At 43.0% G+C, this 25,719-nt stretch overlaps 2 protein-coding genes across 2 annotated transcripts in view; one reads left to right on the forward strand and one right to left on the reverse strand.

Moving 5' to 3' along the window:
- FRK (fyn related Src family tyrosine kinase) overlaps window positions 1-3,324 on the reverse strand; it is a 51,694-nt gene extending 48,370 nt beyond the window's left edge. Inside the window, exon 1 of the mRNA XM_068162259.1 lies at window positions 2,443-3,324. Coding sequence (XP_068018360.1) covers window positions 2,443-2,861 — 419 coding nt within the window. The 5' untranslated portion in view covers window positions 2,862-3,324. The remainder of the gene's footprint in view (window positions 1-2,442) is intronic.
- A 9,607-nt stretch (window positions 3,325-12,931) lies between these two features.
- Window positions 12,932-25,719, forward strand: part of NT5DC1 (5'-nucleotidase domain containing 1) — a 120,471-nt gene continuing 107,683 nt past the window's right edge. Inside the window, exons 1-6 of the mRNA XM_068162260.1 lie at window positions 12,932-13,069; window positions 14,994-15,085; window positions 16,929-17,000; window positions 18,521-18,627; window positions 19,880-19,959; window positions 23,333-23,414. Of these exons, the coding sequence (XP_068018361.1) occupies window positions 12,977-13,069; window positions 14,994-15,085; window positions 16,929-17,000; window positions 18,521-18,627; window positions 19,880-19,959; window positions 23,333-23,414 (526 nt within the window). The 5' untranslated portion in view covers window positions 12,932-12,976. The remainder of the gene's footprint in view (window positions 13,070-14,993; window positions 15,086-16,928; window positions 17,001-18,520; window positions 18,628-19,879; window positions 19,960-23,332; window positions 23,415-25,719) is intronic.

Raw genomic sequence — 25,719 nt, forward strand, 5'->3', positions numbered from 1 at the left:
CCACAGACCTCATGACTAAACCATGGCACCAAGTGCCATGTCCAATCCCCTCGTGAACACCTCCAGGGATGGTGACTCCACCGCCTCCCTGGGCAGCACATTCCAATGGCTAATGACTTTTTGATAGGTAAGCATACGACTGCAAACCTTCCACTCTTCATCATTTCTGTGCTGGGACCAGAAAGAGCTGGTATAAAGGGTGCAAGGATGCAACAAAATCTTATTCTGCTTCCATAAATGTCTGCATCATGGCCATGAGCAGCTGGCCAACACCAATGGGGAAGAACTAACCAAAATGGAAAGATATAAGAAGTTCAATTTGGGAAGATGCTTAAAGCACTGAATTTTAATTAAGGAGATATTAGAATGGCTTTTGTCATCTCATCCTTTTACTTTAAGGAAAACAAAGGGTAGTTCTTTAAACCTTCCTTACTGTTGTTATTGTTTCACTTGCATAACAGAGGTGTGAAATGTGAGGCTGAGTGAAAGGGAATTATTAAAGGAAATTGTTGTAAGGAATATTTCAACTGGATACAAGGCCCAAAAAATCCTCACCAAGCTCAGCTGCAAATGCTCATCTAAGCAAATGGGTCTAAACTTTACTCTGGCCATGTCTGAGATAGGATGACTGCTTCAAGTGCCCTTTAGAGGTCCTTTCTGACCTGAGTTAATTTATGGTTCTGTGTGTGTGGCCTGCCAGCAGATAGTCTTGTGTGCATATGAAGATCACTAAAGCCAAGTGCCTTAGAAGGAAGTCTGAGAAAAGGCAACATGTTTAGCTGGATTAACTTTGGTACAAAACTAAAAAATCATTTTGGAGGAAGGACTTCATCTGAGAGCTGTAAAAGCTCTCCATTTCCTCCTGTGCCACACTCTAACAATCTCTTAAGAAGTTGTTTGCCAAAACATAGCCTTTATTAACAAAGGGGGAAAGGTACATAAAACATAACATAAAATCTATAAAAAGAGAAAAGCAGAGGTTATGCAACAATGCACTTTGGCAAACTTAACTTTGTATGTGATACTGCAGTTAGAGAAAGATAGAGGGACTTTAAAAGCTGAAGACCTTGTTGTATAACTCAGCAAAATTACTTTCAAAGCAATAACAGCAAGCAGAAATCTTAGATGAGTTGTAATAAAACTAGTTCTTGAAAAAGAGCAAAGGCCAAGCTGAGCTGAATTAGAACCTACCACCATTTCTCTAGTGGTTCAGAAAATGCCTTCCCTGCAGATTAATTTCTGCAATTGGAAGAACTCTTCTGAACATGACCATTGAAAGGGCTGTCTGTCTGAATACCGAAATAGAAACAGCTGGTCAGACTCAGAAATTAAGGTCTTTGAGTTAGAGAAGGACCTCACAGTTGCCCTAGGGTGCCTCTAGCACAAATCCTACAGCTGATGAAAGGCTGGCATAATCATATCTGAGCCTATTTTCCTAGCCCTTGGCAGTGTGGTAGGCAGATCAGACTGGAGGTGATGTTCCAGGTTCAAATGAGATATAACTGAAAAGCTGCCACATTAACCTTCTAAAGTCAACACAAATTCTGATCCTAATAGCAAATGCCACTTCTGCTGTCTTGTTCCACGCTGATAATTTTGCCAAACATACCTCTGGAACTGCAGTGAGACCTACTGCAGCAAGCACTGCCTCTGACTGCAGCACACATAAGTAACTGCATCTCCAGGCTGACTCAGACTGTACTCATCCTCACTTGGGAGCCACGTAACTGATTTTGTGTGATTCCTGGTCAGGTTCAGAATATTAAATATGGTAGGACATGTCTTAAAGGGGCAGAAAAACATGGGATACATAATGAAACTCTGAAGTTTTAACACATTTAATTTGTACTCTTGCTACATCTGTTTCTTTTACCCTTTGCAGTACTTACTCCAGTTAAGTTTGTCCTTAGAGGAGAGATTTACCTCCTAAGAAGAAACAAATAATGTAAAGAAAACCATATCAACTAATCTGTTAGGAACCCACTCATTCATCATTTGTAAGAAGATGTAAAGGTAGCTTCCTGAAACTCTGATTAATTGATAACTTAGCAGCTGTTTAGGCTGAAGGCTGTTTGGGGCAGAGGTCATCTCTTCATTCTCTGGGAATCATTTGACACACAGTCATACAAATAAGAGAAAAGGTACCATCCCAGCAGCAACCTACTTGGTACTGCCAGACACTGCTTAACCAGGGGATTAGGGTGTATCAGAGAGGGGAATTATTTAAACCAAAACAAACCCCTCCACACTCTTTTTTAACTGATTGTCTCATGGCCAGAGTGTCTTCTCTTCCACATGCCAACTAGTGCTGTCATGGTAGGACCACTGGAGGCTTGGTGTGGCAAGGCACACTCGTGAAGAGAAAAAGCCATAACCTGCTGTCCCAGACCTATTTAGCAGAACAGAAAAGAGGATGGGCTATGTGGTAGGTGAGTTACTCACGGCTCAGCTTCGATGCTCTGGTCAGCAGCGATGTAGTTGGCAGGGATGTAGCCCTCGAGCTTGCGGCCAGGACAGACTGACCCTGGTGGCAGGAGGAGCCTAGCGTACCACCAGCCCTCGTGGGATGCTGTCAGCACCTCGAGCTTATCCCCAGCTCGGAAGCTCAAGTCCTCCTCAGTGCGAGCCTCGTAGTCAAAGAGTGCCACAAATCTGCAAGTATTCACCAGGTGCTGGCCAGGCAGTGGAGGTAAAGGTTTCTCTCTTATCTTCTTGTCTCTGTCTTGAAAGTCATGACATACCACAGCAGGATTGGGGAAAACTTGCCCGACTTTCTCTTCGTGCTCACCATCTCCCCCTGAGAACAGGCACGGGATGTAGGGCTCCAAACAGGCACAATACTTCCGTAAAAAGTTTCCCATCCTGTTTCCTTGTGCTCTCCTCCGCTTCTGCTTTTCCTTAGCTTTGCCCAGTTGTGATACCCTTAGACCAATTTTCACATCTTCAACATTTTAGCTTTTTGCAGGATTTCTTCCCACCCTCCTCCTTTGTCACAAAACGAAACAATTCTTGGCACAGCTGGAAACTTCTCTCCAAGCCCCACTGAGAGCTCATTACAGGCGGCTCCCGGTCCGGGAGAGAAACCTGAGCATTCAAGTGCTGGAGTGCATGAGGAAGGAATTTCTCACTTCCTCTTCAGAACAGGAAAGCAACACAACAACTGTGCTGGGCTGAGGTCCAGGAGCAACGGGGGATCGTGGAGCCTCTTCTCCCACAGCAAAGCAACAAAGTAAGAACACCTAAGCAAGGGAAGCTTCTCAGCTCTTCCTGCTTGGGATAGTGGTTTCCTTATCTCAGATGGGGTCCTGTCATATGATCAGCAGCCTGTGAAGCCCATCTCAGCAATGATTAACCAAGCTGACCTGCCCATTTCCTTCGCAGTCTCCGACGTGGACAGGTCGAACATTCCTTTCTGTTTCCTGGTTTGTGCTGGTTTCAGTTTGCAGAGGGAAGCCTTTGCTCGCCTGAGGCAGGCAGAACCTCACTTGGGGCACACCTGGGGCACACCTGCTGCTTCTGCTCTTGCTCACACTTGGGTGCTTTCCCCTGCCCAGTGCCCGCCCCTCACACCCGTCCCCTAGCCTATTTTTCTATTGAGCTGACTCTAGCACTTCCTACAAGGAAAAACAAATATATGGAGCTTACATTAATACAGCAATAGGTTTTAATTCACTCCTTATTCTGCATCTTAAGGAAACAAAGTCACTACCCCCCACACACATTGCTCTAAGTGGTTGGCTAATTATTAAACACACAATGAAATAAAGTTTGTGTTCCAGTCAGTGAAACTGCACTGCTCAGTATATTCCCATTCCTAAAGCACCTGTAGTCTGTCATACACTCTGAGCATGGGTGTCCAGACACTGCTGTGACAAAGCTGCCTTGAGAGCCAACTACCACATACCAGCTGTGCAGCCCAAGCTTTGTACCAGATGGAAATCACCATAGCCTAGCGGGGGTACAGTGCTTGGAGCAGGAGCAGGAAGCACAGGAGATAGCCTGACTGCGTCATGCTGTGGTATTTCACTGAGAGGTAAACTCTTACAAATGGGAGGTCAGTCAAAACCCACACATGGATTTATAGCTTCCTGGTGGTAAAGAAAACTGGCTCCCACCCTTTTGTCAGGAATAACTGCTGTTTTCCTAAACCATTTTACACACATCCCTCAGCTCTATTTAGAGTTGTTGACTTCTGTTCCTTTCCTAGAAAGAAAACACAAGAGAGTAAGTTAGAAAGAAAAGCCACTTGTTTTCATGTCTCTGTCAGTTCTGGCCCAGGCAGAAGCCTTCTCATGAACTGTGGGATAACTGAAGGAAGTCTCCACTAAAGAGTGATGGAGAATTCACTCCTCTTTTGCAAGAAAAAAAAATGAACCCTCCTTCACCTCATAAATATGCTGTGCCATTTTTCAGAGACAGGGAGTGAACATCAGTGAACATCAGGCTTTGGTACTGATGATACATGGTGTTTGAAATAATTCCCCTATGCCACTCAGAGGAGAGTTGCAGTCAGAACAGTATTCTGCTGAGGAAAAAGAATATTCCGAGGCTGTATCCACCAGCAGTTGTGATAAGAAATAAAACTCAGTTCCATTTGGAAACTGGAAAAGAGAGGAGGTTTGTTTTTTTTCTGAATAATAAGCTGAGATCACAACAGAGACAAACATTTTCCTCCACAATTGTTTTGAATCTTGTAAACAGGAAAAATGTCCATGTGGGAAAACAAGAAATTAAGACCTACTATACAAGTATCGTCCTTAAGTAACGTATGAAACTGCTGCCTGCAGCATCACTTTCAAGTCAGTAGCTATACCACTGCCTTGGTATATGCTGATTTAAATATTTGACATAATACACCTTACTCAGAGAAACTTCTTAATGCAAATAGGAGTCAAATAACACAATCTTTAAAGAGATTAGGAGAAAAGTAAATGCATGCACAGATGAATCTCTGCTCGGGCGATAATTTAAATGCTGAAACGTTTTAAAGTCATGTTGGTTTCTTTTTAAGGTAACAATCTGAAACGAAGCAGAGTGATATTCCTCTATTTTAATTAGAGATGCTCTTTCAGCCACATTTCTTTCCATTTGCACATTAGAATGGAACACATTACCATCACTTTGCAGCCTTCTTACCATCCTTTTAATCAGCACTCCCATTTTGTTGCTGCGACTTGCAAATTGCCATTCTTGTGAATGAAAACAAATTCTGTGAGTAATTTTACCCTTGACAAAATTGTTTACTCCTATTGATTAATCACTTCCCTGCTTTTGAATATTATCTTCCACCATAAATCCACAGGACAGAGAGTTCTATTCGATTTGGCACTTTCCAGCCTTAAATCTTTTGCATGTGTAATGAGAAAAGTCTGGCTATTTATTTTCATAAGGGCTAATCCAGCAATCCATCTCTACTTTGGAAAGCATTAAAAGTACATTTCCAAGCGCTTCGGTGGTGAGGGCTGCTTATTTATTAGCTGAATTTGGGCCTAAACCAGGCTACATGCGACAACAAATGAACAAAGAGGAATAAGGCTTTGTCAAGGATTGAGAGAATAGAGACCTTCTGGATTTGTTCAAACAATCGGATTTCACTCTGCTTAAATTTAATGTGAGTTTTGCCGTTATCTGCAACGGGACCAGACCTCAGCCATTATTTCTCATTTTACTGAACATTATTCTAAATGATATAGAGCACACTCTGTTAAAAATAGTAAGTTAATTTGCTTTCTGTGAAGCAGCCTCTCTGAATAAAACCATGGTGTAGCTCGCTAAGGCATGAAAAATACTTCTAATCAAATCTGTATCTGGGCAGGAAAAAATATGGTAAGTGGATGGCAAAGCAAAATCAGCAAACAGAACTTTGCCATTCTTTCAAGAAAATGAATTCCAGGACTGGTGCTGTTAGGGATAGGCTTTTAATTTGGAAAAATTTGCATATTTATGAAGATTCTCTGAAGGGTCAAGATCATTTCTCACATAACTCTACCATAGTCCATACGCTGTGCCATGGATGACTTATGAAAACAATTTATCACCTTGAAGTTCACAAGTTGGAATTGCTTCATAAGAAGGTCATCCAGTTGATGTATTCCAGGAAAAAAGAGAAGGAAAGCAAGCAAGCAAGCAAGCAAGAGAGAAAGAAAGATACAGCCCAGTTTGGTAATGAATGAGTGATGAATGGAAATCATCCAAACTGAGAATGTAAACTGAGCAGGCTCGAAAGCCCTCAGCCTTTAAAGAAGGACCTGAAGTTACTAAACAAAAAGGGTCTGTGGGAAAACATACAGTAGTAGCCTTGAAATAGACAGAAGGCTGGTACACAATGATGTGGTGCTCACATCTGCTAGGAGTAGGATCTGACATAAAGGGGGGAAAAATGCCTTAGAGCAACAGAGACTTTGTTTTGACATGGTGGGGGGAAATTCAGAGTGTTCTGTAAGGATTGTTAAACATTGGAAGAAATTGTGTCAGTGGCTCTTTGGGCCTTTTAAAGAAGTTAGACAACTGACTGCTAGGGATGTTTGTAGTCAGATTGATCATGCCCCAGGGCAAGAAGCTGACTGTCTTTAGGTCTTTCCTAGTTCTGTTATCTTCAAGTCTGTAGCTTTCTCGTTGCGGCATTTCTCACTGGCTGTTCGATAGCTCGGTTCTTTTGTGCAGACTGTGCATTGAAACGTGTCAGATTTGTCTTTTATGCATCATTAGCAAGTGTCAGGCTTGAAATGCAAGCCCACAACCTATTTGAACAACTCAGAAAGCCTCAGAAAGTCTGAGTTACACACATTCCAATTTTACTCATGAAGAAATCGAAGCTGTAAGTAATTAATCTATCTGCCCATGAGTGAAAGGGAAATGAAGACTGAGAACTTCTGAGTCCTGCTCTGGATTTTATGCTTAAAATTGTTAAAGCAAAGTAATGGTGTGGTTAAAAAAACAAATAAACAAACAAACAAACAACTCATAGAACAAATAAGGTGGTGTCCCATAGATCATAGAAAATGCACAGTTCTCTCACCATAAAATACATGCAGGTCTACTTTGGAAGCATAGCTTCACAGAAGTCCATATTCCCAACGCAATTTCTTTTGACTAAATGCAGCATCCATCCAGCTCAAGAAGGGAAATCTTTCAAATAACCTTTAGACAACCATTCAGTGTTTTAAAATATATACTCACTAAAGGTCCAGCAATCAGTCTTGGCTATTAATCACTCTGACAAAATCATTGATTTTCATTTCCTTCTTTCATGTTTCATGGGAACAGCCTGAGTTAGATTACAAGATCTGAGAGAGTTGATAAGGACAAATAGCAGGCTTCTGAGAGATTCTGAGCACCTACTGGATTACTGTCTGTTTAACCTTTTAATGAACTCTTGGGTTTGGTTTGGTAATCTCATCTCTTTACCAGCATAAATCTCATTCCTATGCTGGTAAAACAGAGAAGGTAACCAGCACAGTGCTGAGATGCCAGATGTAATCAGATGTCCTATCCTGGCAGGATGCTGTAAATTGTGTGTGTGTGATTCTACTGAAAAAGTTCATGTGCCCATATCTCATGTCATATAAGGAGGCTACTAAACAACCACTAAACAGCAAAACTCCAGAAATTGCTGGAATTTAATCAAATCTTAAATCCTGATCAATAGTGAAGCCTGTTCACCAGGCTTCTCAACCTAGTAACAAGACACCTGTTTGGCTATGACCAACCACTAGTGAGTTTGTATAAGCTCTGATTGTGGGGTCAGGGAAGAAGCTGGCTTCACCCTCCCTAGGCCCTCTGAGTTAAATAAGTACAGCATCCTTGCACCATCCATGCATAAGAAAGGGAGCAGGAGGTTAGTGGTGGAGTTAGGAATTGCCTGTAGGATGGGAGCTGTGTGGTGGCTTTTCAGGAGTTGTTAAGAGTGGTTGGATGCTGTGACAGCACCAAAAGGGCTAATACACGGGTCTACCTGAGTTGGGAGTGAAGTTAGAGCAATGCAGTGTTTGTCTGGGGGCTGCTCCAGACTGTAAGGATAAGGGGATCTCCCAGGAGACATGCATACAGAGCTCCCTGAGTTGGGTCAGTTGAGCAAGCCCAAGATGTAGGCTCTGTTTTCCTATTAGTCTAGAAATAACTGTTCTAAGCTAGAGGGTAACTTCCCCTCAGTGAAGGATGGATGCTGGGCTGTGAAGCACTCTTCTGCCTGCACATTGAACAACTTCATGGGTTAAAAGCTAAATCAAGTGCAAACCTGAGGTTCTACCTCTCATCTGTGTGCTAAAACAAAATATCAAAAGCCCTCAAACCCAACAATAAATGAAACCACTTTTTGGGTTGACTTCATCTATTCCAAAAGTACTTTTATTTGTTTTGGAAACAGAGAAACATCCAGAATATTCTGCACTTGCCTTCATGTAAGAAGATGTTAATTGTCTAAAATGAAAATGCTTCATGTTCAGATTCTTGGTCTATTTGCACTTACCACAATCACACACTTCTCTGTAGCAGTGTGAGGAGCCTTTTATTTTTAGGTACTAAACTCTTACAATCTTTACCTAAATAGGCAAATGGCTGCAACTGCATAGTTGTGACAAAATACAACTGACAAAGTCATCTTACACAGCCTTAGGAAAATAAAAGTGAAGTTTAGGGAAAGTAAGACAGGGCTGCAGAGGATTCAAAGTGCAGAGGGAGGGATGCTCCATTCTATCGTAATGCTGCCCTCTTAAGGACAAAGAAAGTGAGGAGCTGGAGTAATTGTCTTGCTCAGAGGCCTGCTACTTCTCTGTGGCAGCTAAGATTTATTTGAAGCATTTTAACATCATTCTTGTGTCTCTGTCTATGTTACTGCACTCTGCTATACTCCTCTCACCCTCTGAGGCACATTAGTACGCTCCTGCCCTCTAAAACTACATGGTGGTAGGAGGCTCTTCTGCATAGAAAGCATGAGGCATAACTACAGCAACCAAAACGCCATTTTGCATGCCTGTAAAAGGCTTTGACACATCAGATCTTCCACTTGACACGTGTTTCCTGCAGGTCATTAAATCTGAGGGCACCTCCTGCCCTGTCCTGCCTGCTCTGTGGGGGTCTGGGCACCTATGGGTAGCCCCCCTGCACCATACAGCACTGTCCAGGGAGCTGGTGGGGGACCACAATGGGAATTTCCTCTGGATGGCCTTTCAACCCCAGCTTGGGGGATGATGAAGCTGCAGGAGGTGAGCCACACCACAAGCAATCATAACTCCTTCAGCATAGCCAGTTAAAAATTCCCCTGCTATGCTAGGATTTGAGATTTTCCCCAATAGGTTATTATCATGTATTTGTGATACCATAGTCATTAATACAATAGCATTAATGCAATTAAGAAAATAACCATGGGGAAACCTAAAATAATACCTCACAGCCCAAAAGGTCAACCTCAGTTATTTCAACTTCTGTCAGCAGCTCATGGTGACATCAAAATGGAAAGAGAGCTGAAAAACTAATCTAAGAGGATGCTGCTAACACATTAAGGAAGTGCAGGTGTTACAAAAGATTTCAATTACAGTTAGTTTCTCCCTGAGAAAGGCCCTAGAATGCAGTGTCACTATCTTTAAGGGATTCATCTGAAAGGAAAAAGCTGAGAGACTAAGCAAAACTTTTAAGACAAATGAAAAACAAATAAAATTGGGGGGGGGGTGGGGTGGGATGTGTGCTGAAAGTAAACTACTGAGACTTTCCTGTTACCAGGTTTGTGCTGTGAATACTGAAAACGAGAGCAATATTCTCTCATTTATCTTCTTTATCCAGAACAGAAAATCAATTCTCTTCATCAGCATTTTCTGTATGTCTTGTTGTCATACTTCTAATTTAATCGTCAGCTTCATGTGCCTGAAATGTAACTTGCTGAATCCCTCCATTGGTATTATTCATCACACCAACTGATTTAAGATTAAACACGATTAGCACTTTTGTGTTGTGCTCTGCAACAGCTTGTCATCACAGCAGATAAAATTGCACAGCATTCACAACATCTGGATGCTCGAGATTACATTCAGTTGACAAGCGAACACAGTGACCAGCGGGCTAGACTAGATGATCCTTATGGGTTCCTTCCACCCCAAATCATCCTGTGATTCTGTCAATGAATATATGATTCTTTATATCTGTACAGGTGCTTCAGTACTACTGGTTTTGTGGTGAATTTTTGTATACAGCATTTTACAGGCATAGCAAGAAAACTTCTACATTTAAAATGCCACAAATTTAAACACAAGCTGCATGAGTGTGAGGGAGCTGGAGGTGTTCAACCCAGAGAAGGCTTCAGGGAGATATTACTGCAGCTACCTTGTACGTAAAGAGAGCCTACAGGATAGCTAGATAGGGACCTTTTACAAAGGCATGTAGTGATAATGGATTCAAACTAGAAGAAGATAGATTTACATTAGAAGGAAATCCTTCACCATGAGGGTGGTAAGGCACTGAAATAGGTTACCCAGAGAAGTTGTGGAGGCAGCAACCCTGGAAGTGTTCAAAGCCAAGTTACATGAGGCCTTGAGCAACTTGGTCTAGCAGGAGCTGTCCCTGACTATGTCAGCAGAACTGGAACTAGGTGATCTTTAAGGTCCCTTCCAACCTAAACCATTGTATGAAACCCTGGCATGGGTTGTCCAGGGAGGTGGTCGAGGCCCTGTCCCTGGAGCTGTTTAAGACCAGGCTGGATGAGGCTGTGGCCAGCCTGATCTAGTGTGGGGTGTCCCTGCCCATGGCAGGGGGGTTGGAACTAGATGATCCTTGTGGTCCCTTCCAACCCTGAATGATACTATGATACTATGATTCCATGACATACTATGTATGGCATATATGATATATACAGTGTGCACACATACACAACAGCCTAGAAAGTATATTAATGTCTGTGGGAGATACTGAGAGCCTGTGAAAGAAGCTGCTATACAATGATCTATGGTAAAATTATTCAATGCACTTCTTTCTTGCTCTGACACCTTAAGTGCTCATCCTGCATTAGTGAATTTTATTCCTAATTTCCATGTATTTTCCTGTCTAGCCCATTTTCTAATCTGATGCTGAACTCCTCTCTAGAATTTTTAAACATATGTGATAGGTCATGTTATTTAAATTTCTCTCCTCTGAATCTACCTGAGCATAGCAAACTGAATTTTAATATGTAAGCACATTGTATCTCATCCCACTATTTGAGTGTATTTTCAGATGCATTTCACTCTGGAATACCAAATCATTGTTGAGCCATCCTGCCAAAAAAAAATCAAAGCATAATTTCATATAATCAAAACATCGTTATTTTCATAGAATCAGAACTGCTGCTGCGGTTATGCACCCCAATGTTCCCACCTGCAAAGCTCAAAGCATACAGCAGCACACAGGAAGGCAATGGTGGAAAAGACAGGCACATCAAATGTTGCACAGCAATTGCTGTCAAATCAAATACTTTCTATATTCCTTGATTCATAGCCATATAAAAATGTTGTGAGGGTTTTTTTTGTTGTTGTTGGTTTGGGTTTGTTTGTTTGTTTTTTAATAAAATATTTGGAGAGTCATTGAACTAGGCTTTTAAAATCTTTTCTGAATGGAAACAATTTTGACTGTGATCAGTTTGTGAGAGGAATGAGGAGGACTGGCAAACAAGCTTCTGAAGCCCAGCTCGAAGGCATCCTGAATCTGGCCTTAAGCATACACAATACTCAAGTTCAACCACAGATAACAGAATTAAGTCAATGCAAGTCTCATCGGTTTACTCTTCAAATACAGCGCCTTGAACATGTCCAGAGAAGGGCAACAAAGCTGGTGAGGGGTTTGGAGCACAAGCCCCATGAGGAGAGGCTCAGGGAGCTGGGGTTACTTAGCCTGGAGGAGGCTCAGGGGAGACCTTATTGCTGTCTGCAACTACCTGAAGGGAGGTTGTAGCCAGGTGGGGGTTGGTCTCTTCTGCCAGACAACCAGCACCAGACCAAGAGGACAGCGTCTCAAGCTGCACTAGGGGAGGTTTAGGCTGGATGCTAGGAAGAAGTTCTTCGCAGAAAGAATGATTGGCCGTTTGAATGTGCTGTCCAGGGAGGTGGTGGAGTCACCATCACTGGAGGTGTTTAGGAAGAGATTGGATGGGGTGCTTGGTGCCATAGTTTAGTTGATTAGATGGTGTTGGGTGATAGGTTGGACTTGATGATCTCAAAGGTCTTTTCCAACCAGGTCTGGTCTGGTCTATTCTATTCTATTCTATTCTATTCTATTCTATTCTATTCTATTCTATTCTATTCTATTCTATTCTATTCTATTCTATTCTATTCTATTCTATTCTATTCTATTCTAAAATTTCCTTTCAGACAGCACTTTCTCCCCCATCTTGCTACCTTGATCACACTTGTCGGGCAGGTGTTTTTCCAAGTACCCACTGGATTATGTTATCTCGGGGCAGATTTCAGTGTTCTTAAGTTTATTCTTTGTTTGGTGGTGGGTTTTTGTTGTTTGTTTTGGGGTTTTGTTGTTTGTTTGGTTTGAGTTTTTTTTTGTTTGCTTGTTTAACTACCAAAGGTGCCAAGAGGATCGCACTCGCTCCTGGCGAGATGCAGGCAAGGTCGAACCCGGTTAGCGCCGCGCCGCTCCGCTCCCACGCCCGGCCTCCAGCGCACGAAGTGTCGGCGGGAAACGCAGCTTTTAAATCCGAGTGCATGAACACGCCCCCGGCCAGCGACCCGGCGCTCGCCGTGCCAAGCCCCGGCTTTACCGCCCGGGGCTTTAGCGCCCAGTTAACTCTACGAGCTCTGCACGGCGTGCAGCGGCTGCTGCGAACTCAGACCCGCGGCCAGCCCCGAACCCCGCGCAGGTGAGGGCGGCCCCACCGGGGCGGGACGAGGGCGGGGGGGGCTCCAAACGCCCCGCCCGGTGCCGCAGGAAGCACCGCCCGCGCCCCTTCCTCCTCCTCCTCCTCCTTCTCCGTCCGCCTCCCCTTGGCGGCGGTGGCGGTTCGGCAATGCAGCAGCAATTCTCCCTGGCTGACTGCGACGTGATGGGCTTCGACCTGGACCACACGCTCTGCCGGTACCACCTCCCGCAGAGCGCACGGGTGAGTGCGGGCTGGCGCGGTGCGGCACGGCACGGCACGGCCTGGGAGCCGCGGGCTGGGGGCCACTGCGCCGCTTTGCTCCGCCCCGCTCACTGCGAAAGAGAATGTGCCGGGGCGGCGGGGTCCGGGATCCCCGAGCCTGCTGTCTTAGGTAGTCCTGGGCAAACCAAAGAGCGAAGAGAAACACAAGTGCATATCTCCTCAGCTTCTTCCTCAGCAGGCCTCTGCCGGAGGAAAAGGGACAGCCATGGCTTCTGCCTTGAAAATGGTGCTGCTTGTGAGCTTTCCCAGCCCGCGGTGCTGAGCGAAAGAGAGAGCACACCCCTTAGGTCCAGAGATGCTGCAGGCGCAGCTACAAGTCCGCAGCACTTTCGACTGGCGACCTTCCTGGTGCTTAAAATAAACCACCGAGCTTAAAGACGCTCATGATCGGTGGCTTAGCCTTGTCCCTACAGAGAGGAACTGCTGTCATGTGCTGCTGCGCCTTCCCGCCCTTGGCTCTTCTGTTTTTCCGATTGGCACGTTTTAAACTCCCTGATAATGTTGAATTGACTCGTCCGACTTTGTTGGTGTCAGGGATTTACCACGGAGCTGTGCCATGGCTACTGGTGGTGTCCCACTCTCCCCTTCTATTTGCCTCTCTGCTACAGTACCGCTTGCACTGCATGGGACTCCTACGCTAATTGCAGTGTATTTCAGGCTTTGGCATAGAAACAAATGCTTATTCACGGTCCCATTTATCAATAGGCAGAGTTCAGTGTGTCCTATGTTGAAAAAGTGCATTGCTTCCTTTTGCTGTGAGTGACTTTTCTGTGGAGAGGCATCTTTCCTACAAAAGAAGGTTCAGCTACAGCAAGTTACAAATTGCATGTGCTCCTAAGTTCCTGCTGGAAACTATACTACCCTAGGCTTACCTTCCATGCTCTTCTGATTGTGCTGCACATGTTGCATCTTACACAGGAACATTCTTCCTGATAGGAATTTTGTCCAATGAAGGCAAATTTGGACCATTGATAATTACAAGAGTTAAAATAACCATCCAAGCAACCAATAAACAATGTGGGGGGGGAGGGGGAACCCCAAACAAAACCATTTACTTGACTTAGTTCACTCTTCTTGTCACAGTGCACATTGACACACCCATTGCACGCCTCCATATCTACCTGAAGTAAAAAAACAAAACACCTTTAAAAGGCTGACAGGTACAGCTGAAGATCCAGGTAGTTCTTAGTGTTTCAGTGCTGGCCTTCATAGTAGTCTTTCTCAGACATTATTCATAATCATTCCAAGTGCAGCTTTTGTAATTAAAAAGAAGAAAGTTCAGGGAACAGATTTAATGAAAGAACTGTGGGAAAAGGGAGCAATTACTATTTTAGGATGGTCTTTAAGGACCTGTCTGCATCTACATGGATCTTCCTGTGCAACTTCACCAGCACATTACATTAATAAATCACTGAATGGTGTGCCAGGATTTAACAGTGTTCCTCCTGAACTTAGAAATAGTAACAATTTACTGAGTAGTTGCCTGGTTCCTTCAAAATGTCTTCCTTTTCATACTTCTTACGTGCCCCCTGGGGGTAGTTTATTGATTTGGAAGCTGCTTGTTGAATCTGACATGGAAAATTAAAAAACACAGTGAGATTGGGGAAGGAAAATAGTGACCGTTAGGTACTTACCATCTTGGTTTCCCAACAGTTGAAGCCCAGGGGCAATAAGGGAGAATGCTATAAACTTGGTTATGCTGAACACATTGCACCATAACTGCTGGGTGAGCATCTCGAGCTGTTTTCCAGCCATTACAGAAATAACCTTGGGCACTGTTTCCCAGTAGTGGGGGCAGTGGGATAGAGCCCCTGGCTCCCTGGTGTGAATTTGCATCTTGCCACTTAATATATTAAATGTGTATTTTTCTTTGCATTTTTAGCTAATATATGATAGTTTTGCACAGTATCTGGTGACAGAGAAGGGTTATGACAAAGACTTGCTGATCCTAGCTCCAGACAACTTGGACTTCTGGTGAGTATGTTGAAAATAACAGAAACTTTCTACATAACTTCCTTGATGCTGTACCTTCTACTAAGCTTTGAACAGAGCCTCACTAATTAGGCAGTTGTTATTATTGGCCATCCAAAACTGCAGTTTTAAATACTTGTTCCAACAAGTATTTGTCATGAGCTACTTCTAGCCTGGGATTTTGAAGAGAGAACTGAGGATCCAAACTTGCTTTGTCTGTCTTTGTAACTGTCTAGATGCAAGCTTCTTACTCTGACTTCCTTTCTTATTTCCTAGCTCCATTGTTTTCTCCCTTCAATTCAACTGGTAAATCCAGTAATCATCAGGATGAATTTAGTCATTTTTATCTTGGCAGATGTGGTTTTCCTTGTGTAAAGCAGAATAATTCCAACAGCTATTGAGGAATGAAAGAAAGGCGACGTGCCACCCATGGATGACATCAAGCATAGAGCTGTGACACAAAAGAGTGAAATGCAAGTTCCTGCTCTGAACTGAGTCAGTTCAGCACAGGATTTTGAATGAGAATCTCTGATCTCCAATGTTAACAGGTTACTGTTTAGGCCACAGAAATGGAGGCTTGAAGGCCAGGTAATCACTGAAGTGTTTAGGAGAAACACAGGGTGTTTTAAGTAATGTTACATCCTTGTGTAACCATTCCTTTTCTGACTGGGCAGTTTCCAATGAGGTCAATTCAGCTTCTCTAAGACAAGCTACCTGGCTGTATTTCTCGTATTTCTGATGTGTGAAATCCTTTGTTAGGACCTAGGTATCTTGGCCTCTGTTCCTTACTGGAGATAAGGTTCATCACCATGGACCTGCAAGTCTGCAGTGCTGGTAGCTATGTGTCAGTGCTACTCACGCAGGTGTCACTTGTGAAAGTCGGGGCTGCACGATGCCTTTGTGGCATGTTTCTTCTTTTGGGAACCTTACAACAGAGGATGAAGGTGCCATTGCTTTTTCAGTCATGTTTATTCATTATTATTCTAGCCACTGAACTCTGAATTAATTTTTCAAACAACCTAAGCAAACACAGATTGAGTTATCTGGAAGGTACAGCTTTATCAGGAGAGTTAGGAACTCTTGTTGAATGTCCTATGCTGTCAACTCTTCACCTTGTTAGTGCTGGCTAGCATGACAGTGCTTCTTTCCACATATTCCTTGGCTATTCAGTTGCCTCATTTAGACTGATGTTCTACTCCTCTCTCCCTTAATCAGTGTTATAAGTATAATAATAAGAAATAGGGGAGTTTCTACCAAGAAAAATGTGTATCTCTTTAATAGAAGAGTCTTGAATATTAAACTTCTTGGATGTATGTGTTTGGACCTTAATCCTCCAAACTAATTTTTATGAGCAATCATTGAATCCACTGAACAATGGAACTGGATTTACTTACAGGAATTTGATATATAAGTGAAATCTAGTCCTCATTGTAGTAATAGGTATTTGCCTATAGAGCATTGTTCACAGAATCAATAAGGTTGGAAAAGACCTCAAAGATCATCAAGTACAACCTCTCACCCAACACCTCATGACTACTAAACCATGGTACCAAGTGCCGCATCCAATCCCTTCTTGAACACCTCCAGGGATAGTGACTCCACCATCTCCCTGGGCAGCACATTCCAATGGCTAACAACTCTCTCTGTGAAGAACTTTCTCCTCACCTCCAGCCTAAACTTCCCCTGGTGCAGCTTGAGACTGCGTCCTCTTGTTCAAACATGGAAGTACTTCAGGGGTTGTGACCTTGTCCTTTTTGTGTAGCATCATTGTGTAGATTCTGTAACTGCACTGCACTGGGCATTCCTCAGAAAGCAGTGATGGTTTGTTTCTTTCTTAAATTATTAGTTGCAAAGGCTTGGTGTTGGACATTGAAGAAGGAAACTTCCTGAAACTTGCAGAAGATGGAACAGTTCTAAGGTAATCCTGACGATAAGCTTATATTGCTTAGCGAACGCCAACGTTTTATCCTCAGCAACATTTTATCCTCTTTCTGAAAGCCATCTCTCAGTTTTGTGAACTATTTTAATACTCATGTCAGCATACCTTTGTTAGATGTAAAAATTAAAGTACTCTCTAGCAACGTGGTGCTCAGTTTCTCTTAATGTTACACATGCAGAAATAGGGAATCCTTCCATGTTAGCTGCTTGTAAAGAGTACCTTAGTAAGCTTGTAAGACTCAAAGGGCACACTTACCTTAGAAATAAATTCATCCTTTCAGTGGCTACCAAGGTACTGTTCATCCAGTTCTGCTAAGATCCAGAATCAAGTTGTGGGCTTTTTTGAATTCTAAGTAACTTGACTCAGAGTCAATGCTAATGAACAACGCTAGCGAGAGGAACACCATTATCTTTGTACAACATACATCCAGTATTTTGCAGGCTTACAACATACACTATTAAATATCCTGAAGTAAACACAGAAACTTTCAACATTCTGAGGTCTTTCCCTCTTCAAATTTGTATTTTTGTCTTCAGTCATCATTTCAGTTCAACCTTGGGTTCTTTTTTCCTCCTGTTTTAAAAGCATACATATTTTTATGTTGTTTTGAATCACGAATCAGAAAAGTAAATGTACCTAAGGTATAGTAATCCATTTCCCCCTTATTTTTTTTCCAAAATGAAAATCTGTGTAATTTAATACACAAGATAAACCCTTTGGGTTTTTTTTTTTCTGATACCATGTGGGAAAAGGAGCTGGAAGTTGCTAGGGAAAGTCAAGTAGCATTGAATGAAGGGAAGAAATACCTGTGAGTCTCTGCTGTATTTCCCAAAAATCATTTAGTACCATGAATTTTGGAGTACTAAATGCAGAATTCAAAGCTAGAGAGTATACCACAAGAGAGGGAAGAGTGGTGCAGGATTACTTCTCTCAGCATTGCCTGCATTTTGCTTCAAAACCAGAGTCTGTGCATTCTTTTGGAGCCCAATTTGATGGCCAAGCTAGCTGATTTTAGTTCCTAAAAAGGCTTGTGTGTACTTCTGTGTTGCACAGTTGCTTGCAGGGCTCAAACTAGCACTTTTCCATAGTTCTGCCCCTGCATTCTGTGAATGTTACCAGGCTTCAGAGTGATGTATAGGCTTTCTGCACTGTGTTTTGTTGTGCAGTGTATGTTGATAGTTCAGGTATAGCGAGTGTCCTCACACAATTGAGAACATTCGAGCAGAGTGATTGTGTTAGCAGGTGGGGCACAGCAGCTGTGCCCCCAGCCAACCAGGCCTCTGTGTAGTAAGGCTTTCACTGAGGGCTGTGATGTATATGATAGAAGTTTAGGGCCTGGGAAACTTGTAAGTTATAAAGAGGGTTGCTTTTGATCGTTGCACTTCAGTATTCAGTTGCAGTGTGTTTCTTTGCATAAAAAATAGTTTGGCTGTTTTCAACCACCTTCTTTTTTCTTCTTCTTTTTTTGTTTAAAATAAATAACTTAATGCATGACATAGGGCAAGCCATGGTACAAAGACCCTGACATCTGAAGAGATCCTGGAGACTTATGGAAGGAGGGAGTGGAAGCATTTTAATACAGTCAGTGGAATGGTTTCCCGCTCAGGTAGCTGTACTTTAACCATGTCCTTTTCTTTGAAGTTGCTTCAACCCCTTCAGTGCCTCATATTGTTAGTTCTTACCACAAATGTTTAAATGTATTTGAGATAGTAACTGCTGGAATAGGTAAATATTTTGGGGGAGAATTGGGTTTGTGTATTTTCAACGTGTAATCCTTGGAGTTCATTGTAGGTCACTGATGATGAGACAAATGAGCTGGCATTATAGGCGTGCTGTGGTTATAGAGAGCATTGCTCCTTGATGAAGTAAGGATTACCAGCCTGTCTTGTTTAGGATATATTGGACAAATCTTAATACTCATTTTTAATTGTTGACTCACTACCATCAGTGGTGTTAGGAGAGGCCTAGGTTCAGGTGCAAAAAACAAAGCAGGTCTGGAAACAAAACTTCTGCAGCTGAAGTCTCTTGGTTTCAAGATGGGAGTCACTTTGTAGACACTGTGACTAGGTTTTCATTCTTCCTCTGTGCTTCCTCTCCCTATCATTTGAGATATTCATGGAGATATTTTCTTTCAGATTTTGCTGATGCAAACTTTTTGGTGATGCTTATTCTAAACTGCAGCACAGAAGAGAAAGGTTTCCTTTGGTCATATACATATGTGCCTTTCTTACTCCTTGCAAAGGGTACTTGGTCTCTCTTGTGAATGTTAAGGCCTGTTTTGCTGACTTGTTCTTTAATGTGCTTCAGACAGCATAGACAAGATCGTGAATACAAATGAAAATCACTGGTTAGGTCATTTCACTCCTAGGAAAGAGTTGAACAAGACCTCAGTCTGAGGGGTCATGTGCACCCTCTTGATTTTGTTCTGCTTTGGGTGCTCACATGATACCACCCCCATGGTCCCCCTTGGGCTAAGGCACTGCCTGCAACACATGTTCAAAGGACCAGGTAGTGTAAGACCTGTCCTAGTGTCTCTGAAGCAACTTCTCAAACCCCTTCTTTGTGTTTCCAGTTCTAGGGAAACACTTTAGAAGAGTTGAATGATGCTGTCCTTAAATCTAATGGGTTTCCCCATCTCTTCCACCTTAACTTTTGGTACCTTAAAATGTATTCTTTGAAATTTCACTGCCTTGATGCAGATGAGCAATTTTTCAGTTGCCAATTACGAGACTCAGATGTGGGAATAAAGGCTAACAAAGAGCTTAAATTGTTATTTAAATGCCATTTTTAAGTGCCATTAAAGTGTACAATGTGGATTTCAAATAAGTAGTTGTGTTTATTTTTTTGTTTCATTCCAGCTAAATACTATTTGTATGATAACTATTTTGACCTGCCAGGAGCTCTCTTGTGTGCAAGGGTTGTGGACAGCTTAGATCAGGTAAGAACTGCATTGTTTGAAACCTAGTATTGCATTGTTTCTCCTCCCCCTAGCACCCTCCTTGCATGCATTATTAAATACATACAAATAGTGTATGGAACAGCATCAAGGTCTTCAGCTTTTTCCTTGCTTGGAGTTCTTTCATGTTGCCCTTGGTGCATTCAGGTTGTCAGTAGGTAGTTGTGAGTTACATGGCACGTCCAAAATAAATGTGCTTCCACCAGAGGGCACAAATAACCAGGATATGAATAGAAATGCACTCTTTGCTCAAGTGCACCTTGTGATGTGCAGAATGTAGTTCTTAAAATCTCCTTTAATTATGCTTGATGGTGCTTGAATTAAATCTAAGGTAAATCTTCTGACTAACTCAGTCTGCTAATTTGCAAGGTGTTATTGAGTTGAAATCTTAATTCCATGCTTTTTAAACTTGTTTTTTTGTCTTAGGTATATTGATCTGTGTACACAGCTGCCAATACACCTCTAGAATAGTATCCAATTAATTTTATTTTCCTCTGCTAAAGAATAAGTTCAATTCTCAGTTGCCTGAATCATTTTCAGTGCTTTTTAGAAGGACAAAATGTCCTACATTTTACCTTTGATGCTAATCAGTTTGGTTGTATTACAGAAGGCTTGAATTTTTAACTTCTGTGCAGCTGGGGGGAGGAGAGGGTTCTTCTCATACAGTGAGTATACTGGTGTAGAAAGAATACTGGTGAAATCTTCTGGCTAAAGGTACCAAAGCACTGCAGCACTGAAAATGGCCAGTACTAAAGTTTGTCTGCAGAATGAAATTCAGAGCTGTGAGATGGGTATCTGGGACCCCTTTGGTTATCAGCTGACTCCAAAATAGCATGCTGAGGAGATTGCTGTTTAAGTCCAGGTGCTGCATGAATTTGGCTAAATCTAGCTTACCAGAAAGCACTGAGGGCAGATGTGCCTGATTAATCCAATTTTGTACCTGACTAATCTCCTTCCTTTAAGCTGTCCACAGTTAAGAACCTTGTCTCAGATGTTAACACTCCTGTTGTATTACTTAAATCTTATATTTAATTTAGTGTCAGCACAAATCACCAACTTGTTGAGAGGGGAAAGCATGTCACAGTGTGTGTGTAATAAACTTTCAGTTAGTTCACAAGCTGGATCAGTGTCCTCTTCAAGCAGAGAGAATTAAAATGGGGCTGTTTCTGCAGAGAGCTACCAGGAGCAGATCAGGGACCTTGCAGCTCCTGAGTATTTTACTGGCCCAAGTTCAATGGGAGGATTGCTGGAAAAAAAAACATCCAAGTGAAAAAAAACCAACCTAAACTAAAGAGCAAGTCAGCCACATGGAGTGTGAAGGGAGTGAGCTGTTGAGTCCATCTGTCTCAAGGTTACTGCTGGTGTAGGGTAGTGTGCTATCACCACTGGACAGATGGGTGCTCCCCGGCACCTCCTGAGCATGCTTTTGAATAATGACCTTGGTTAGCAGCTCACTGAAGTTTGGCATGTGGAAAACCTTTTCTCTTCATTAGTTCTTTTATGTATTTCTGTGACAATTTGCTATAGGGGTGGGTTTTAAAAAACAAATAATGTGGACGGCACAGCTTTGTGTCTTTCCAGCTCAACCTGTAGAGCTTGTGGGTGATAAGCAGACTGCCTGCAGTCTGTGCATCAGCTGTGCACAAAGGGCCTTGTTTGTGTGACTCGCTGGTTGTGAAATTAAGGGCAGACTATTCCTCTGGAAGCCTCCATGGCAGATTAGGCCTGAAATAGCAGTTTACTTCAGTACATACAAGCTACGTAGCAATGTTAAGGGGGGAGGTGGTTGTGGTTTCTGAATGTTTCACCAGCTAGAAAATGCTTTATGCTCACAAAATGGGTCATTATTCAGGTACCAGTGCAGTGCTGGGGACACAGAGGGCAGCAGTGCCATGAAATTCACTTGCCTTAAAATTCACCTTAATGTGGATGTGGAAAAGCCTGTAACAGCACTAGGAAGATACTTTCCATGGTGTACAGAGACTATGCCACCTGCTTTACTGCTGCTGGGTTGCCTTGTAGCTCCAACCACCTCTTACAGGCTCTGTAAGCTAATCCTTTGCTGTGTAGTGTTGGTGGGCTTTGTAATTGCATCTGTTCAATTTAGCAATCCTAAAATTTGTGGAGTTTAAGGGCTCAACTGGTTGAGAAGCTTTTCCTCTTCCTTGCTGAGGTGCTGAAAGAGCAGTTGAGGTCAGCTGGAGCTCTTCTGTGCCTAAGCAGCTTTCTAGGAACATGATGAGACTGTCCACTAGCACGTATCACCTTCCTGTATCCTTCTGCCAAAGCTTGGCAATCTTCAGAGTACAATGCAAGACACCACTGCTCAGCCTGGCTTCTGGATGAATGTTTTACATGGTATTTGGGGTGAGGTTGTTGGCAGGAGGGCATTAGCTCTAAATTATAGCGAAGGGTTTTGCCAGTTAGGAGGGTGGAAGGTGAATATGAGTGCCAGGCTGCAGGTAATGTCAACCAGCTAATTAAGCACACTATCTGCACTTCCAGGCACTTGTTTTTCCCAAATGTCAGTGGGATGACTCAGTAAGTTGCTGTTCTGTCTAATGCCCCCTTTTGCTACGACATTTGAGGAGTTCCTCATATGAGGAGGAGGTTCTTCACCATGAGAGTGGTGAGACCCTGGAATGGGTTGTCCAGGGAGGTGGTCGAGGCCCCGTCCCTGGAGGTGTTTAAGAACAGGCTGGATGAGGCTCTGGCCAGGCTGATCTAGAGCAGAGGGCTGGAGCACCTCTCCTATGAGGACAGACTGAAGGAGTTGGAGCTGTTCTGTCTGCAGAAGAGAAGGCTCCGAGGTGACCTAATTGTGGCCTTCCAGTATCTGAAGGGGGCCTACAGGAGGGCTGGGGAGGGACTTCTCAAGATATCAGGTAGTGATAGGACTAGGGGGAATGGAATGAAGCTGGAGGTGGGGAGATTCAGACTGGATGTGAGGAAGAAGTTCTTCCCCATGAGAGTGGTGAAGCCCTGGAATGGGTTGTCCAGGGAGGTGGTTGAGGCCCTGTCCCTGGAGGTGTTTAAGCCCAGGCTGGATGAGGCTCTGGCCAGCCTGATCTAGTGTGGGGTGTCCCTGCCTATGAAACTATGAAATACAAATCCTTTCTCCCTTCCCCTTTGTCCTTCTAGCCCCACCATAACCTGAACTAGATATATAGTTTGTCTGCTGTTACCCAAAGTTCATCTGGCTGCTACTGACTCCTGATGCCCTGATTTCCACAAAGATTTGGTTTACTCCAAATACTTTTGTATAGTGATGGCACTCCTGTCACTGTTTCAGTATGGAAGCTCCAAAGAGCTGTTACTTGGTATAATGACTAGATGTTTTTTTTGACACTTGCAGCATGATGGACAGAAAAAATATGACTTCTGGAAAGACATGGTAGCTGCTATCCAGCATAATTATAAAATATCAGCTTTTAAAGGTAAGTGACTTACAGTAGGAAATACTACATGTGCTTACCAGGAGAAATACATTTGCAAGTACCATGTAGGCTACTCAACACAGCTTTCACTTTTCAAGCTCACAAATAGTTGTGTAGCAGGCACATGTTTATAATGGAATAGAACATCTTTATCATTATTGTGTCTACTGTTTTGCTATCTTTAGTGACACTTGTGGTGTGCTACTTCACTGACTATAGAGGAAAAAATGGTTCCCTACCCTGGTAATGTGGACATCCCATCCTTGAACTGTATTTTGATTCTATTCCTGTCAAAATTGGTACCTAATTTAATACACCTCATTCTCTGTTATAAAAGTTGTGAGGCACATGCACAACAGTGTTGCAAGATAAAATTTGAAAAGCCCCATGGTTACTGATAGGCATGAATTATTTTGGATAAAGTGCTGTAAAATCAGAAGTGAGGCAGTGCAGATAGACTGCACTGAAATACTTTAATACATGTTCTGTCATGCATCTCTTAGAAAGGCTTCATAGTGGTCTTACTCTGCTTTTAATGACATGGTCCTGTAGATAAAGCACCGAACAGGGAGTCAGAAGAACCAGAGATAATTTCTTTCTGTATCACTTCCCTCTGATACTCCCACAGATTAGCTTCTCACTTCAGATGCCTCTGTGAAATGAGAGTACTGATGCTAATTTTCTATCACAAGTTTGTGCCAGAGTGCTTTGTTGGTTTTGGTGGTTTTTTTTCACTCAGCTGCAAACTTAATGTAACTTCCTGAGGAAACTCCTACACCTGGCTCCAGCCCAACATCTGCGTACCAGGAAGCCAAACTGTCTTTCTTAGCCCAAAGCCTAGCCTGGAAACCACAGCCTCTTTGATTTAACTCTATGCCTTCCATGTCCTGTAGAGGGTTTAACCCTTCAGAGAAAAGCAGCGCTCATTAACAGTAAAGGTCAAATCTCCAAAGTCAACTTCAGTGGTCAGTTGAGGAGACACAAAGTTCCCAAGTCCAAATGCCATCTCAGGAGTGCCATTGTCAGTGCCAGAGCAGAACGACTGACCAGTTTAGTTTTTCAAATCTGTGAAGTGTTTGCAGTGTGCTTTGCTTTGCTGTCAGTATGCCCTTGTTCCTGTGTGTCCCTTCTCATTTTCATGTCTTTGATCATAATCAAGTGTCTGGTGAATTTTGCTTTTCATTGTCTTAGCTATGGTAGTTGCCTCAGATAATTGCCCTGTGGTATTTTTTTTGGATGGCTCTTTCAGATAGGCCTGGTTTTCCTGACTCAGCTTAAGGAAGGGCATTAACCCGCTCTTCTACTTGGGAAGGAGTGAGGATTGCAGAGGGAAAGTCAGAGGTATGAAATAGCCTCGTGTTCCTCAGACCTGCCTGTGTGAAGAATGACTCCAAAAAGACAAACAGGGAGAATCATAGTATCATAGTATCAGTCAGGGTTGGAAGGGACCACAAGGATCATCTAGTTCCAACCCCCCTGCTATGGGCAGGGACACCCCACACTAGATCAGGCTGGACAGAGCCTCATCCAGCCTGGGCTTAAACACCTCCAGGGATGGAGCCTCAACCACCTCCCTGAACAACCCATTCCAGGGCTTCACCACTCTCATATTGAAGAACTTCCTCCTCATATCCAGCCTGAATCTCCCCACCTCCAGCTTCATTCCATTCCCCCTAGTCCTATCAGTACCTGAGATCCTGAAAAGTCCCTCCCCAGCCCTCCTGTAGGCCCCCTTCAGATACTGGAAGGCCACAATAAGCAGAATCTTGTAAAATGTCTTCTCTTTTCCTCTCTTTGTCTATAATTTCCTTCACACCTCTGAAAACTATAGCATCTGCTGCTCCAGGGGAAGTTTAGGCTGGAGGTGAGGAGGAAGTTCTTCACAGAGAGAGTTGTTAGCCATTGGAATGTGCTGCCCAGGGAGGTGGTACAGTCACCGTCTCTGGAGGTGTTCAAGAGGGGATTGGATGTGGCACTTGGTGCCATGGTTTAGTAGTCATGAGATGTTGGGTGACAGGTTGGACTTGATGATCTTTGAGGTCTTTTCCAACCTCATTGATTCTATGATTCTATGATCTGTGGTTATATAGTGAAAATTCCATATTTACAATGTTTTCAGTCATCTCAAAAGATTATATTTCATGTTGAAAGTGAAAAAAGATCGTGGCTGATAGGGCAGCAGAGACTCCATAAATTTCCCGTGGAGAGGTTTGATGGGATCTGCTCTCAGGTTTCAAGGACACATCTGAAAATTTGTGACTGACCATCTTTTGCAAAAGATGTATTGTTCGTGTCAAGTAAACAA

The sequence above is a fragment of the Melanerpes formicivorus genome, unplaced genomic scaffold, assembly GCF_026170545.1.
Source record: "Melanerpes formicivorus ecotype bairdi unplaced genomic scaffold, bMelFor1.0.p_v2 SCAF_63, whole genome shotgun sequence".
Taxonomy (NCBI): domain Eukaryota; kingdom Metazoa; phylum Chordata; class Aves; order Piciformes; family Picidae; genus Melanerpes; species Melanerpes formicivorus.